This window comes from Apodemus sylvaticus, chromosome 17 (assembly GCF_947179515.1).
Source record: "Apodemus sylvaticus chromosome 17, mApoSyl1.1, whole genome shotgun sequence".
NCBI lineage: Eukaryota > Metazoa > Chordata > Mammalia > Rodentia > Muridae > Apodemus > Apodemus sylvaticus.
Window position 1 is genome coordinate 20,237,246 of NC_067488.1, and position 13,587 is coordinate 20,250,832.

A 13,587-nucleotide genomic window follows, 5' to 3' on the forward strand; every position below is an offset into this window, starting at 1 on the left:
TTTTATTTTGAAAGTTTCAGAACTTGAGCCATGATTGGTAAGCCCCAGAAACCACAGTGGCTTTGTACTATTAGCCATCTATCGAGGCTGTGCTGATTCCTAAGGAGGCACCAGATGACCGTGGTTAGCATGGTATAGTAAGGGCTCATGTGTTTTATGATAACAAGCAGCAGCAACATGAAAAGCATAAGCACAAAAACCTGCTTTACAACCTAAAGGTCCAAATAAGAGATGTCGCCACTGACAAGTGTACACTTGCTCCAAATACAGCTTCACCACTCAAAGGCTCCCCATCCGGACAACTTGTAGGGTGTGAGGCAATTTCCCCATCTGTAGGTACTGCTGCCTTTTAAAATGGGAACTAAATGTCTTAGGGAATTTACTTTACAGCATAATTTGGTTCCAGAAAGATTTCTCGATGGTGAAATTAAAGTGCCAGTGGTTATTACATCTACCTCAATGTTTGATCCAAGGGCTTAGAGCAGCACTGGAAGTTTTAAAAAGGAAGAAATGATTTTAATTTATCCGCCTTTTTTCACCAGCTCAACCCCAACCCCTAAAACACTGGTAAAAACAAATCATTAGGAAGACTCAGGAATAGAATAGGGTGAAGGAGTGGCTGAGAACAGTGAAGTAATGTGCCAGTGTGCACCTTTGCCTCTGGGCGTGACTGTTTTCGATGTTGCTCTGGTCTGTCTCAACCACAGGTTCCAGGTCTCCCTTTTACACACAGCCGCCACCTATCTGTCCTAGTCACAAAGGCGGTCGCCACAGCTCCGTGTGCCGTGAGCGGCCCCCAGTGCTCACTCAGCCTCCTTACTTACAGCAGAGGGATCCGGTTCTTTCCCTGCTTTCTTTTCTTTCATTCTGTCTGCCCAGATGGCAGAAGCAGCAGATTGGAAGCATTGCACAACATATCACTTAACCATACTGTGTACTCAGTAAAGAAGGAAATTCACATGACAGGCTTTATCAGTACTGTCTGTTTAAGTCATCTGCAAAGCAATGTATTCTAGAAAGCCTGTGCCATCAAGTCAGGCACCAACTTCTTCCATTAAATAAAACCATCCATTCGAGCTATTTGCAGATGCAGTCAGTGGCATTTAATAAGAACTTGCCCTACTCAGCTCAATCTATACTTCAATTAGTTTCTCCATTCTATGTAGCAATACTAGAGGCTATGTTGACTTCCAGCAACTGTGCTCAGAATGCCTGAGCTGACTTGATTCAACCACCACTAATTTATGGTTCATTTAAAGTTGAGAGCTGCTCTGGATCTTTAAGGTGTACGGTACACACATATAAACTTACTAAATATTCTGAAATCTAGATTAAATTCAACAACCATGGACTTCAGCTGTGCCAACAGTAAACGATAAGGCCAAGCAGTGCTTTAAGTGAATACTGTAAACTGATTTCAGGGTCTGCATCACTCACTTGACAGCGAGTCTGACAAACTAGCGGGATCACCCCAGCTCTATTAAACTGGATCCCAGTGCACCGGCATGTTAGCTGGAGCTCCCATCTCTCCATGTGCCACTAATTTATCCTTGTGCTTCTCTTTCCTCAATTCCCTACTTACTAAAGATTCACAAAAGTCCAGATTATGTATGATCCGTATTACAATGTGCAATCTAGCAGGGAAACCAGAACTAAAAGCCCAGTCTGGCCCTCCTTCCTTTCCATGCCTCTCAATGGGAATATATGGTTCCCAAGTGAAAACTTAACAGTCTGTGTGTACAGTTCCCATAATTAGCTACTAGTGTTTTCTCTAGTCAATGCCCTGTAGGAGACAATCTGAAAAGAAACAAAGCTCGACTCTGTAGAAACAGCGGGTCTCACCTGCCACTCACGCCCAGTTCTGTGAAGCACCTGGACACTCTAAGATCTGAGTTATGCCAGCCCTCTCGATACTCTCCCTTTCCCTACTGAAACACCAGAGGAGAGCAAGGCACTGCTTCACTGTCCTTCACCTAATCCTTCACACTAGTCCAGTACCAAAATCCTTCTACTGTTTTGTTTTGGAGCAGTGTTTTGGAGGTAGCATTGAGCTTGAGTTGACAGAAATATGATAAATCAAAATAAAAAATTTTAAGGACATGGAGGAATTAGAGGGGGTTTGCAGTCCCATGGACAGAATAACAGTGTCAAGAGGCCAGACCGTCGAATTCCTGGGGACTGGACCACCAACCAAAGAATATACATTTCTTTGGGCCCATGACATGTGTGGCAGAGGATGGCCTGTTGGACATCAGTAGGAGAAGAGGCCCTTGGATTTGAGGGTATTCGATGTCCCGACGTAGGGGAATGCCAGGGGGTAAGATGGGAGTGTGTGTGTGTGGGTGTGTGGGTGGGTGAGCACCCTCATAGAGGCAGGGGGAGGGGAGATGAGAAGGGGAGACCTGGAAAGGGGAAAACATTTGAAATGCAAATAAAGACAATAATCCAATTTTAAAAAAAAGAGAAATTTGGACTAAAAAACAAAAAACAAAGTCAAAATCAGTGAAAAAAAATTTTTAAGAGAAATAATTCACAATATGAGGAACTTTAGTAATACCCTCAAAACTATGTAAATACAGCTACTGTTACATCTAGCAGTCCTAGTACCAAGGAAGTAGACAGGAGGATAAGTTTGAGAAGATCCTTGGTTACATTAAGATTTCTAGGCAGCCTTGGCTACATTAGATCCTGTCTCAAAAAACAAGCAACAAAACAAACAACAAAAACTACTCACTAAGCACATTTAAAGCACCGGAAGCTGTTACCAAATGAGATAAAAGAATAAAGTACATGTCTAATAATACAATGCAAGAATGATCCAATCTTTAAATTTTCAAGAATAAATTATTTTGTTATTTATAGTCATTTTAAATCACAGAATATTTGTCATTCTACTTTAGATGGATGGATGAGTGATAGATTGATATATAGATAAAAAATGAACCTAGAATCTTCAGGTATCAGTCTTTGCTTTGTCCTCTAACATCACATAAAACCTAACTAACATCATCTCTTAGGCTTCTCCTCTGTGCTTCAAGCTAAACGTGCTGCTCAAACCAGCTAAGTTCCTTAAGGAACAGACCCCTGCAGGCCCCCTTCCCCAAACAACCCATAGTAAGATCTGGTAAGCTTTGGCCATCAAAAATGCCAGGTATATAGTTTTCACTCAAATATCAATTTACTGAGATGGGGAAGGGGATGAGACTATAAATGGAGTTTGGAAGCTATCAAGCCTCAGTAAGGACGGCTGGCAGGGGTCCAGCTGGAGCTACTGCTGTCATCCTTACAGCCTGCTCAGGCTAATGGCAGGCAACAAATCCCAAGAGTTCCAACTAGCTCTGCAGTCAGACTCCTAGTACCATGGTTGCTGGCTCTAAAGTTAGTTACCTGCTACAAAACATGTCTGCACAGCATCACCACCTATCTAGCTCTGTCAAATAGAAATAATGTGGACGTATTTCTGCAAAGACTGCTGAAATGAACACACAATCCTCTCTTATCAAGCAGAGGCTGCCTACACATTAAACCACGCCTACTAGTCAGATGCTGGAGAAAGCCAGGGTAAATGCATACAGGGGATGGCCAGAAGTGACTCAGGGGTCTACATCTATACTATATTAGGTCAAAATGAACACTGCTTTTGTATTTCGCTACATCAGAAAGCAGGTAAAACATACAATGGCATTTACTGACTTCTACAGAGGTAATAAATAAGACTCATGTTAAAAAGCAGCACGTGTGTGACAAGCTCACTTGGAGCAATCTCAAGCTGAAAGGTTAATTTACAACAAATGGACTTTAGGTCTTCCAGATCTCTCTTTGAAAAAATGCAACATCAGCATCAAAACCATCACACGTAATTATAATTAATCTAGCTATATACATACAATTTACAGATAAGGTAATACAGCTAGTTGGAGGACTGAAATTAGGCAACACTTCTAGGCAAAACAGAAAATGAGTTTAAACTTGCTTCTTAGGAAACGGTTTATAGAAAAACAGAAATAACAAGAGCCTTTGCTTACATGGTCTAACTGGGTTTTTTTGACATTTTAATTAGTGTTAAATAATTCATTCTTAATGGTTATCAGCTTGAAGTTTAGTAATAATTCAAATATCTTCACCTAGAGTTGTTATAGGTCAAAAGTAAAACAGTTTTTATTTAATTAAAATTTAAACCACTGGGAATGGTAATTTAAGGATTACGTTTTTAGACTTGGGAAACTTAGGAATTTTAAATACTATTTAAGTACTATATCCACCTGTAATTTTCAAATCTTACAGTATTACTTTAAGTCTGCACAAAATTCAAACAGGTTTTCCTTGGCTTCTTTCCAAACCATAGCACTTACACTTGGGGACCGCTGGAGAGGACAGTGTAAAGCGCTTTCGTTTCTTTAAGCAGAAAAACCTTTCATGCGGACCAAATTTTCAACAGTGCATTTTCCGCACAATGGTGTTTCTCAACTAATTTTTAAAGACTGAAATTTAAGACATGAAATAAACACAATGAAACTGTTGAAAGTTTTAAAATGAAGCCATATTTTGCCTACACTTTTATAGGTACTCCTTAAAAAAAAAAAAACCCAAGAACAACAAAAAGACCTGAATATACTCAGTTTCACATTTAGATTTTATTTCTTATTTTGTAACTACTTCACAAACCAAAAACAAAGCATTTTAAAGTTTTACTCACAGTCCGAGTGATCAAAATAATTTGGTTAGGCATTAATCTAACCTAATCTAATTAGTTCATTGCTTTCAATAGTCACCACAGAATCATCAAATGCTTAAGCTTTAACATTTCAAATAGTACCATGAATAACAACAACAAAGCCAGAACTGTAAATTGTGTCAAGGTCTGCTGCCGAGACTTGTAAAATAAATTATTTATTAATAGTTAAAACGTATCGGACATTTTACTAAATGTTTTACATAAAGCCATCTGCACTGTGGACTAAATGCCCACAAAGCTGAGACTGGCACAGCACACTCGAACCTGCGTATCCCAGGCACACCTCTCCAAAGCAACAGGAGCAGCCACAGCTCACGTCAAGAAATCTAACTTTCTCCGAATAATCACAGCAGTTTGCTCTTTATTTCTTGAGACGCCTACATTACTTACTATCTCCCACAAATGTGGAGAGTTAGACTCCAAAGAATACATCACCCTAGCAATTGCTTAAGCGTCACTTCTGTGAGGTCGGCCACTGGGAAAGCATCCTGACATCAACTCGCTCCTACCCTCCTCTCCACCTCAGCCCAGATGTGTCAAGTACACTCCACACTTTATTTACACACTTAAACCTGTTCATAGCTATACCTAGCATCTGTTATCTTTCTGTCTTTTTCACTATCTGTACAATGTCATTTCTGCATAAATGCTGAAATAAATTACTGTGGGTAATCTTTTTCCCTAAAATATATGTAGCGTTTTATCATACTTTCACTTTATCTTTCCAACAAGCTTCCAACAAGCATCTACTATTTCTACCAAGAAAACTGTCTAATATTTCTACCTAAAAAAGTTCTTTGTTTAAAAAAAGGTAGTTGCTTTTAAATGTATATATTAAACAGATCATATTGTTTACTAACTACAGATAGGCAAAAAAAAAACCCATTAAGCAAATATCACATCTTTCTATAAAATGTCTTCATATTTCTGAAAATTATGAGCCATATTCTGTGTCCTGAGCACGCTCTGAATGCCAAGGGAGCACAGAGCTGGGAAGGAGCCCGCCCTCCCTCCCTCCCTCCCTCCCTCCTTCCCTTCCTTCCTCCCTCCCTCTCTTCCTCTCTTCCTCCCTCCCTCCCTCCCTTTCCCTTCGCTTCCCTCAGGTAGGTTTCTAGCAGTTCTAGCTTCAGACAACCAAAGCAGGCAGGTGACAAGGCAACAAGGACTCACACTAAGCTGTCTCTGCCATCCAGCACTCATACACTGCAAATCTCACAACCACAGATCTCACTCTCCCTAACCCAATGACATGGGCAGCATGTGAGCCTCCAGAAACACCTATGAGGTCTCTGCTTTGATTAAACTGATTTTTTAACCCTTTTAAGAGTCCTGGTAACAGTTTCTGTTTTAACTTTTATTTTGAGATAATTCTGTACTTAGGTTAACATTTAAACTTTTATCAAAAGAAAACAATTTAGCTCCAATGAAATTTGACCAAAAGAGCTCAGGGTCTCACGCATCGATCGCACGGACTTGCTATCTTTGCTGTAACTGCAGACTGTAGAACATGGATTCTCTAGACTGAGCACAGCACGGTAGAATGCAGATTCCCTTCCGCACTGCCCCGCTTCCTTTGTAAGGAGCCGGGTTTTGGAGGCCAGTGACCACGCTCTACGACTAACCTAAGGCAAGCAAAATTAAAAATTTGTCTGTTCCAAATATAAAAATTATGAATTTGGCTCTGATACAAAAAAGGTAAGCTTTTCTTAACACCTGCAATATTAAGTTGATTTAGTCTGCTAAAAAGACAGTGAGTCACTGAACTTGTGTTTAATTCAGGGCACTTTATAACATATTTAAGGAATTCAGTTGTATAAAACAGGATCTGAATCTTATCAGATGAAAATATTTTTGCTTGTTAGCAAGCCTCAGGTTGTATGTCTGAGAAAACAAATTAGTCTCTAGTTCTCCTACGCTTGATAATAGTGCCCCCTAATGGGAATTTTAACTAGAGGGTTTTTAACTCACATTTTTAAAAAAGCATATATTCTGAGTAGGTTACCTCACTATAACCAAAACGCAAATTCTATAATGTAAGTTTTGCATAACTGGATCACTCAAAAAGCTACCTATGTTGAATTAAAAAACAAAACCAAACTTTGAGAATAACAGAAACAAAGAAGACACATTTCCAGGTTTTACATCATCCTATAATATATAATCCAAGAAACCACTAGGCAAGCAATTTTATCCCAAGGAAATGGTCTTCACCATGTGTCTGGTACTCACTAAATAAGCAATCAGCACCTGCCAAATGAAAGACATTATAAAATATGACAGAACTGACTCATGGGTTATTTACCGTCACTGGAGCTCCAGAATAAACCTTTCACAATGCAGTCACATGTTGACACCTATGAATGTCACTGTATACTATTTTCTACATAGTTCCTCAAATCATCAACAACTCAGTGTGTATTGTTTTCTTTAAAAGGAGTGAAAATTAAAGCAAGAGCTACCTATGAAATACTTGATATTTCAACTTCATAAAGTTGGTAGCCAAAGAAATGACGTTTCTTTTAATAAATACGAATTTGAAGAAACACTGAATAATGGAAAACATGTGAGTAAAGTGACCTTTATCATGACACAAAATAATCCACGTGTAGGACTATTCTAAGATGCCCAAGCATAGTGGGAAGAAATTTCATTTTTAAGTTTGACAAAAAAAAAAAAATCTAAAGGTGACCACATTCTGATGATTAAGAAAATAAACAGGTTTAGGTAACTGAAATTCAAAATAACTGCCAAAGGCTATAAAGAAATACAGAGGGGCTGGAGAGATGGTTCAGCAGTTAAGAGCACTGACTGCTCTTCCGAAGGTCCTGAGTTCAAATCCCAGCAACCACGTGGTGGCTCACAACCATCCATAATGAGATCTGACTCCCTCTTCTCGAGTGTACCTACATATAATAAATAAATCTTTGTGTGGTATGTGCTGCACACACACAGAGACCACAGGTCAATGGCAGGCGTCTTCACCAACATGTTGAGGGTCTCTCACTTAGCCTGTGGCCGAGGGCTACTCAGTGGTGCGCAGAGCTCTTCCTCTCTGCTGAAATTTTGTTAGAGATGCACCACACAGATAAGCTTTTATGTGAGTGCGGGGATCTATAGTTGGGTTCTTAGTGCTTGTGTGACAAGCCCTGTGAGACCGAGCCACCTTCCCAGCCCCTTGTTAGCTCTTAAAGGTAAACCAAGCGACTGAAACTTGCACATAAATCGACTTTAGATATAGAATTATGCTATTTTATAGTCAATATAACTAACACACACTTCAGTTCCTTTTTTTTTTTTTTTTTTTTTTTTTTTTTTGGTTTTTTGGATTTGGCTTTTTTGAGACAGAGATTCTCTGTATAGCCCTGGCTGTCCTGGAACTCACTCTGTAGACCAAGCTGGCCTCGAACTCAGAAATTCGTCTGCCTCTGCCTCCAAGAGTGCTGGAGTTACAGGTGTGCGCCACCACCGCCCAGCTCCACTTCAGTTTCTTAATGCAGAAAATAGGGCTGATAGAAATCTTAAACTGAGCAGAACAAGATACAATGCCCAGGATTTAAACATTATTAGTATTACAAAATGTTAAATAAAGTGTCTTCTTGACTTAAAGCTGTTAAAACCTCAAACAAGCTTCTTAAAGTACCTGTTCACTAGCTAATTATCTTAAACTCCTAAAAGGTTACCCTCCAGGGATCAAAATCTAAAATTAACAAAACACTACACAGCATAATTGTACTAAACATCATTTCTTTATATTCTAAAGAACTTTATTTAAAAAATAGCAACCACCCAACAAAGCCAGGTATTGGTGGGCATTGTATGTTCTGGGATGGTATGTGCTCTCATCAGCCACACTGACCCAATAAAACTCTACAACTCATTTGTAGGAAACAACTGTATCAACAACCACTTGTCCCTTAGTCCTGAAATAGTGAATATTAAATTATTTCCAGATATGCTGAATAGAGAAATTGATCTCTCTGGTAATGCTATTAACAGACTACACACAAACCCCAAATTAATCCTACCAAAGGTGTTTAAGTTTACAGTAATCCAGATGAAAACTGGCCTGCTTAAAACAGGGGAAAAAATGCATTTTATACAGAAGTTTTAAAATGACTCAAAAGCAGGTATGTGACTTTTCCAGAGATACTAAATGAAAACTGATTTCCAGATGAATGGTGGGAATCAGCCTCTGCAAAAATATACCTTACATTTATAATATGCTCAAGTTGCTTCTCTAAGAGGCTAATAAGTAAAACAGTGACAGTTATTAAGTTAAAAGTAACTGAGTTTTTAAAAAGTAACCAGTTAAAAGTTATATCAAAAAGCATGAGAGACAACTAGCGGCTCATCGTGCAAGCCTGACAGCCTTGGCTGGATCTCCAGAGTCCACGAGGGTGGAACGGCAAAGCTGACCTCTGACACACACACATTCTGTGGCATGTGTGCCTTCCAACAACAATTTTTTTAAAGTTTCATTTTAAAAAATTTGTGAGAAAACTATCCACTTCACTATCATAAGTACATTTACAAATAAACTTAACCAAGGAGACCAAAGATTTGCCATCACTTTTCCATCACCTACAAGTTCAATGTAATCCCTATCAGAATTCTAGTTTTCAGGTGTGGCACACACCTTAATCCCAGCACTCAGGAGGCACAGGCAGATCAGTTTCTCTGAGTTCAAGGTCAGCCTGGACTACAGAGAGTTCTAGGACAGTTAAGGCTACACAGAGAAACCTTGTCTCATAAAACAATCAAAACAAAATAAGGCATCCCAAAACTAAGTAACATAAGGTATGTTCTTGTATTGCTGGACCAGCCTAACTCCATTTTAAGATCAGAAGCCATCTTATTACAAGGTTAAAATAAATCCATTTCTGTTTTCTATAAAACTTGGATTTGACCAGGTATTGACCCATTTTCTGGAATCTGACATGTTCCACACCCTATACCCTGCCCTCCACACCCCCACTTCCACACTGATAAGATGCTGTGCCAACAATTCTAAAGGTCAGCTAAGTTCCTATTAGAACTTAGAACCCCGTGAGAACCCCTAGCCTTGAGGTTTTGGAGGGCTATATAAGCCCCGCTGTCTCAGATGTTTAATGCTAATTTTTTCAAACACTTTAGGGAGATAACTTTACCTGACAGAAAATAAAGCTTGCATAATTTGACCAAATAATTCAAGTAATAATGATCTTTACTTGTGTTTGGTGGGATTAGCAGTATGAGGACAGATATTGAAACAGGTCAACAGAAAAGAAAGTCTGGAAGTCAAGCCTTAGCCTTATCTATGGTCAAATGATCAACAACGATAACAGAACAGCTCAAAGGAAAGGGTTAGTGTCTTCTTCAGGATGGCAAACCTGAGCCCTTACTTTACATACTGACAAAAGTTAACACTAAATCGTATAAATACAATTTAATATTTAAAACCATAAAATTCTAGAACAGGAAAAAAGAATATTAAATTTGTCAATAGTTTCAATGTAACTAAATAAACAAGTCAACAAGTGAAAAAGACAAACATATCAAACTTTACAAGCACAGAGCAAAGGGGAAACAATCAACAAAGAGAAAAGGAGCCCCACGGAACAAAAGATATGTGCAATGATTATCTCTCTAAGAACTACAGAGTTGCAAATTGATTTTAAACATTTAATTTTAAAATGGGAAAAGGTTGCCAGGCGGAGGTGGTGGTAGAGCACGCCTTTAATCCCAGCACTTGGGAGGCAGAGGCAGGTGAATTTCTGAGTTTGAGGCCAGCCTGGTCTACAGAGTGAGTTCCAGGACAGCCAGGGCTACACAGAGAAACCCTGTCTGGATAAAAACCAAATCCAAAAAACCAAAAAAACCAAAAAAAAAAAAAAAAGAAAGAAAGAGAGAGAGAGAGAGAGAGAGAGAGAGAGAGAGAGAGAAAGAAAGAAAGAAAGAAAGAAAGAAAGAAAGAAAGAAAGAAAGAAAGAAAGAAAGAAAGAAAGAAAGAAGAAAAAGGTTAAAGCTGTCAAGTAGAATAAGCCTCCATATCCCCAGGACCCACAGCTAGGAATTCAACCTATCTCCGAGCAAATGTATGTGGGAAAGAGTTTGTGCCTGTAGTGCACATTTATAGACCTTTCCTGTTCATCATTCTTTCAGCCATGTACTGTAAACTCCTCACGTTACACAACTGAGTAAAGCGATGATTTCAAGAAGGTCATAGCTGGCATGTGAATACTATACAGCTTGACATAAAAGGAGTTGAGCATCCAAGAAATTGTATATTTAAGGGGGGAGTCCTAGAACCAGTCCCTAACAGAGAGCAGGGAACTGCCAGAGAGAGAGAGAAGGGGGGGGGCTCAACATCAGTGTCCACCAAGAGGTACGATGCAGGCCACAGAGAACATCACCCCCAGGCTGGAGCCCGAGTACACAGTCCCACTTTGCAGGCAGGATGTGCCTGCTGACGCGCCAGAGGCATGAGGGTGTGGGGGGACAACCACTTTATGGCAGTGGGAACTCATGGCTAGTTCTAGAAACCTGGCCAAAAGCCCAAGGCTCTGGAGGCTGTAGAGCTAGTGGGAGCCTACAACTGGTGCTAAATGAGCATTCGGTCAGAGGCCATAAATACTTATGTCTACACCTACACACCAGTTTTGTTCTCAGCCTTGGCCAGAAAAAACTCTTTCTGCAGTGGGGCAGCGATGCTGAGGCTTTGGAACTGATAAGGAACTAAGAAAAGGTAACTCGCCCAGCCCTAACATACTCCCTACACACACAGACAAAGCAAGAACACTCTTCAAGCTGCAGGGGAAGTAGGAGCGCTGTGAAGATGCTGTCTTCCTGACATGATAGTGCCACTGCACTTGTGACCTCACTGTAGTTATGGTGACCTGAAAGGTCAAGGCCACAACAGTCAACTTTCTAGCAGGCAGCACTAACTGGACTCCTTGGGTCATATGGATAAAACTGTCAACAAATAAATAAAAGATTTTCTTGTAGGAGACATGGCACAGGTCTGGTGTTTGGTTTCCAAAGCCTACATCAAACACACGCACACATACATATATACACATAAAATATCTTTAAAAAAAAATCTTGTTATATGCTATAAAGTAGATGAAACTTGGAAAGTGTCTCAAAGTCTGCATGATTCAACTTAACAGTCACTTTAAGGGCAGTCACACAAAGCAAGACAGACGGTGATTGTCAGAGGTAAGACAGAAATGTCAATAGATAGTGTCACTTATGAGAAACTTCCTAAAGATCTACTGACATGTATAAAAAAGGTTATGATAAAAATTATGTCATGTGCTTTAAGCAAAAATGTTTTAATTTAAAGAAATTACATATAAATTGTATCCTAAAAGTTCAAGAAAGTGAAAAATTATTTTCAACTTGATTTTGTTTTGATTTGTGTGTGTGTGTGTGTGTGTGTGTGTGTGTGTGTGTGTGTGTGTGACACAGGGTCTCTTTCTATAACAAAGCCCTGGCTCTCGCTGTATAGACCAGGCTGGCCTCAAACTCAAAGGATCTACCTGCCTCTGCCTTTTAAGTGTCTGTGTCTGGTATAATCCTTAAACTACAAAAATAATCTTCCTAAAACAACTAGCAACACTTACCTCTTCTTAAGCACTTTAAAACAGAAGACAATGGATGCCAAACAGGACAAAGTAATAAACTTTTTTTATACAAATTCCCATTGCAGACATGTCATTTTTCCCAGAAACTCAAAAAACAAGATTTAAGTTAACCCAGTAAGAGATGACAGTTACACTGGGAAATGAGCTAACATCATTTGTACACACTGCTAAGACACACTGTGCTAAGCGGTCCACAGCCTTACCTTCATCAAAGTCAGCATCATCCTCTGTGTGCTGGGGGAACGGGAAACAGTTGGTAATCTCTAGCCGATCTTCTACAACCAGACCCAGGAGCACTCCCTGAACAACCTCAGTTCCTTGTCCTTCTTCTTGATAATGCTTGATTATCTTTAATACTACCTAAAAGAAAATACAAAAGAGAACTTAAAAACCATACTCTTTTATGTTTTACTTATTTGTAAGGGAAAAATAAAAACCACTAGTGAGTTTGCACAACCACAAAAATACATACTTGTCTTGCAAATCATTTCCTTTAGCCTTACTTAAAAAAAGCTCACATGAGGTTCTTGGATACCTAACCCTATTAATGAGATAATTAGACCTTTGTTAAAATAAAGTAAGCAGATATCAGGAGACATGTGAAATTAATGTAGATTTTTAAAAGTTACAACAGATTCCTTAAAAACCAATATCTATATATGCAAAAGGTGTGTGTTAATGCCCAGAACCAGTGTATTTTCACCAAAAAGCAGGGTCAGAATAACCTTATTTCCTTTCTTAGAACAAGTTAGGCTGTAGAAAGCTATTAAAGTATTTAAACAAGCAGCTGCAGGTGAAGCATCAAAAACTACCTCATACTCTCTCGGGCGTTCCTGAACAGCCCCAATGTGTTTCCTTATAAACCCATTAAACACACCCAGATGAGATGGACAATGCATAGAAGTCTGACTGTCTGCTACATAAATACAGCAGACAGAGAAATGAGTAAGTTCAGGTTAGTCATAGGAGGGAAAGCTTACAGCTCTGTGATGAGGACAAATTGGGTTCAATAAATTCGTGTGTCTGGAAAAGTTCTCACAAAGAGTAGATACTCAAGTAGCAAAGGATTGCCAGGTAGTAAACCAGTAGTCTTCCGAGAAAAGATAAACCAGGGAATCGCTAGTGTTCCGTCTCAATAAATAATATTTCAAATTTAAGAATGCAATATCGACAGCATTCAGAACTGGCCAAAACAAAAAGACTTTATCACCAAAGTAATAAATTTGC

At 39.2% G+C, this 13,587-nt stretch overlaps 1 protein-coding gene across 2 annotated transcripts in view; it reads right to left on the bottom strand.

Annotated features, from left to right (window-relative positions):
• Eif3h (eukaryotic translation initiation factor 3 subunit H) overlaps positions 1-13,587 on the bottom strand; it is a 76,829-nt gene that overhangs the window by 41,397 nt on the left and 21,845 nt on the right. For both annotated transcript variants that reach the window (XM_052160808.1, XM_052160809.1), the window contains exon 2: positions 12,564-12,720. In XM_052160808.1, coding sequence (XP_052016768.1) covers positions 12,564-12,720 — 157 coding nt within the window. The remainder of the gene's footprint in view (positions 1-12,563; positions 12,721-13,587) is intronic.